Genomic DNA, 3,356 nt, shown 5'->3' on the forward strand with positions numbered 1-3,356 from the left:
AAAAAAATTAATGAACGACGGTGTCGGATCATACATTTCCGAAATATCCGTGGTGTCCTCCACTGGTAGCCGCGACAATGCATCCGCATTCGCATTTCTCTCGGATTTCACATGTTCTATTCGATATCTGAATCCGGAGAGAAAATAAGCATAGCGCTGCAGCCTATTATCTGCCGTTTGCGGTATACCCTTTCTTGGGCCAAAAATTAATTCTAAAGGTTTATTATCCGTACGCAGGGTAACCTCTTTTCCAAAAACAAATTGGTAAAACCGCTTAAACCCAAAAACAATTGCCATTGCTTCTTTATCTATAATCGCGCGTTTTATTTCGGTCGCGGGTATCTTTTTGGATGCATAAGCTATTGGTCTTTCTGTACCGTCTCCATACCGGTGCGATAAAATTGCAGATAACCCATAATCGGATGCGTCACACGCAAGTACAATCTGTTCTTTCGGATCATAATGCGCTAAAAAATTCGGCGCGATCAACTCGTTTTTAACCCACTTGAAAGCTTCCTCGCACGAATCGTTCCAACTCGGAATATTTCCGTTCAATAAATCATATAAAGGTTTCAAATTCCTGGAACGGTTATTTAAAAATCGTGCGTAGAAGTTTACAAGCCCCAGGAATGACGCTAGTTCTTTTGCATTACTAGGATGTGGTGCATCTATCATTGCATTAATCTTTGATCTCGATTTATGCAAGCCGTGTTTATCGATAACAAATCCTAAGACTTCAATTCTGGCTTCCATAAATTTACACTTTTTCAAATTTAATCGCAAATTACATTCAACTAATCTCTCACATACTTTTCTCAAATTTTCGCGATGTTCACCTTCTGTCTTTCCCGTTATATATATATTGTCTAGGAACGCAATAACACCTTCAATTCCGCGCAAACATTCATCCATCTTGCGCTGCACGTCGGCTGGCGCTGGCGAAACACCTTCGGGAATCTTCGTATATCTAAATAAACCCATATGCGTAACAATAGTCAATAATTCCGAACTTTTTCTATCTACTGGAAACTGCATATACGCATGTTTCAAGTCTAATTCCGAGAAAAACACACCCCCTTGAAGTATGGTAAAAATATCATCTATCGTGTGGAGTGGATATTTATCAACAACGATACTTGGGTTGAGCGTCAATTTGAAATCTCCGCAAATGCGGATATCCCCGTTGCCCTTCAGTACCGGCACAATAGGCGTAGCCCATTCCGCGACGTCTACCGGCTTCAAATGTCCTAACTTCACAAGTCTATTTATTTCTTTCTCTACCATCGGCTTCAACGCATGCGCGACGTGTCTGCACTTCAGCGCAACAGGTTTCGTGTTTTCTCTTAAATGAATTTTTGTAGTACTCTTATTATACATGCCCGGTGAATCGTCAAACAGAATTTCATAACTTTTCGTTATATAGTCATGCAAGTCGGTGTCTAGTTTGTTTACATCAAGCGGATTCGACTCTGGAATAGTCAATGGCCATGCTCCGAATTGCATGAGCCACTCTCGTCCCATTAATGCTGGACCTGCACCTGGCAAAACAAAACACTTTACGACTCTTTTCTTATTTCTATAAACAGCTGTTAGGTTAATCAGCTCTCCTATCGGTACTAATGGCTGACCACCGTAAGCTCTTAAATCTTTATCTGTTTTAGAGATTTTAATGTTATTAAAATATCCATTGTAAATTTCTTCTGAAATAACTGTAGCAAAAGTACCCGTGTCTACTTCGAAATCAATATCTTTACCATTTACATTTATGTTTACAAACATTGGAATAATACCCGACTTATCAACGCTTGCATGACTATAATTCACCGTGCGTTCGATTTTATTTCTACTAGCGCTACTTACAAAACTTTGCTTAATTTTAAAAAAATTACTTTCGTGCGCCTCTATACCATCAGACTCATTCGTTGACGAAATTTTCTTGACACTATCACGGTTTGCAGGTACACTATTTTTACTTCTGCATGCTTTAGCCAAGTGACCTTTCACGTTACAATTTCGGCACACGTAATCGCGGTAGCGACACTCGCGGCTTATGTGGTTCGGCTTACCACAACAATAACACACTAGTGCCTGCTGGTTCGATGTGTCGCCCGACCTCTGCTTCGGCTGTTGCTGTAGATGTAGTTGTTGGTGTTGCTTCCGATCTCCGCCGTTCGTTTTCCCATATTTGCCTCCTTTTCGCTGCTGCCACTTCTGTGGTGATCCGTTTGAAATTAAATAAACTTCATTTTTCGTCCTATTTTTCTCTAGCGTGCTGCTAGTTGCTGCTGCACTTTTGATAGCTGCTTCTCTGGACACTGCAATATCCACCGCTGTTTCTAAGGTTAAATTTTTCGCTTCGAAAAGTTTTACTTTCGTGTCTTGATCACTTAGCCCGCACACCAGCTGATCTCTGAGCGCTTCCTCCAGTTTATCGAAATCACAATTTAGAGCTAATTTCTTCAACCTTGCTGTAAACTCAGCGACAGTCTCGTTTTGCTGCTGCTTGGCATTGTTGAATGTACACCTTTCCATTGCTTGTGATGGCTTCGGCTTCAAGTGGTCGGTCATAACCTTTTCTACTTCTGCATATGTTTTATCAATAACTTTTGCTGGTGCTATTAGGTGTTTTAAAAGCGCGTAAGCCTCCGTGCTTAATCGCGTTACTAATGTTGCCACTTTCGTTCTATCATCTTCTATTTTCTTTGTGATAAAGTAGCAGCACAATTTCTCTTCAAAAAGTTCCCAGTCATTGTCTAGATGAAACTCCATTTTAACGTCCGCCATTTCGTCGTTTTCTTGCTCGTCTGCTATAATACTGGACTCGACCGACTGCTCAATAATGGACACGTCCGACTGCTCAATATTGGACTCGTCCGACTGCTCTTGCTCCTCGTCGCTCGAACTTTTCGTTTCTGAATGTAGCACTTTTTTTGTTTCACCTTTGATCGTAACTCTAAGAAGCTCTCTTAGTTTGTCGTACGAATCTTTTTCTTGAAACTTTACTTCACGTTTTCTTAGTTCGTTGATAATCTGTTCTTTATTAAGATTTTGAATCCAGCCCGTACGTGGTTTACTGGACATTACTTAAAATTATAACTTTTCCAATCGATTACTAACTTTTACGGGATCGCGCATTTTCCCACGTTATCTCACTTTAACTTTTGAAACACGTGTTCTCACAATGGACTCGTACAGGTATAATGAACTCGTCCCACTTTCACGTGTAACCTCTACCGACGCGGCTCCTGTTGCTTGTGCTCGCGCAAGTTCTTTTCGTGAATCCTCGTCGCCAGTTATTATATTCCCGAGTGGCGAGGATGCTTCTTAAATAAAGTTAACTCACTACTCCCCTTGAG

The 3,356-nt window shown here is 40.9% G+C and overlaps 1 protein-coding gene across 1 annotated transcript; it reads right to left on the reverse strand.

Annotated features, from left to right (window-relative positions):
• Positions 1 to 34: 34 nt before the first annotated feature.
• Positions 35 to 3,081, reverse strand: LOC108782777 (uncharacterized; the record flags this gene model as incomplete). Its single annotated transcript, XM_018551141.1, has 1 exon — positions 35 to 3,081. A coding segment is annotated over exon 1 (3,047 nt), but the record flags the coding sequence as incomplete, so codon positions are not given.
• Between the last annotated feature and the right edge of the window lie 275 nt (positions 3,082 to 3,356).

The sequence above is a fragment of the Cyphomyrmex costatus genome, unplaced genomic scaffold, assembly GCF_001594065.2.
Source record: "Cyphomyrmex costatus isolate MS0001 unplaced genomic scaffold, Ccosl1.0 C2357546, whole genome shotgun sequence".
In the NCBI taxonomy this organism is placed as follows: domain Eukaryota; kingdom Metazoa; phylum Arthropoda; class Insecta; order Hymenoptera; family Formicidae; genus Cyphomyrmex; species Cyphomyrmex costatus.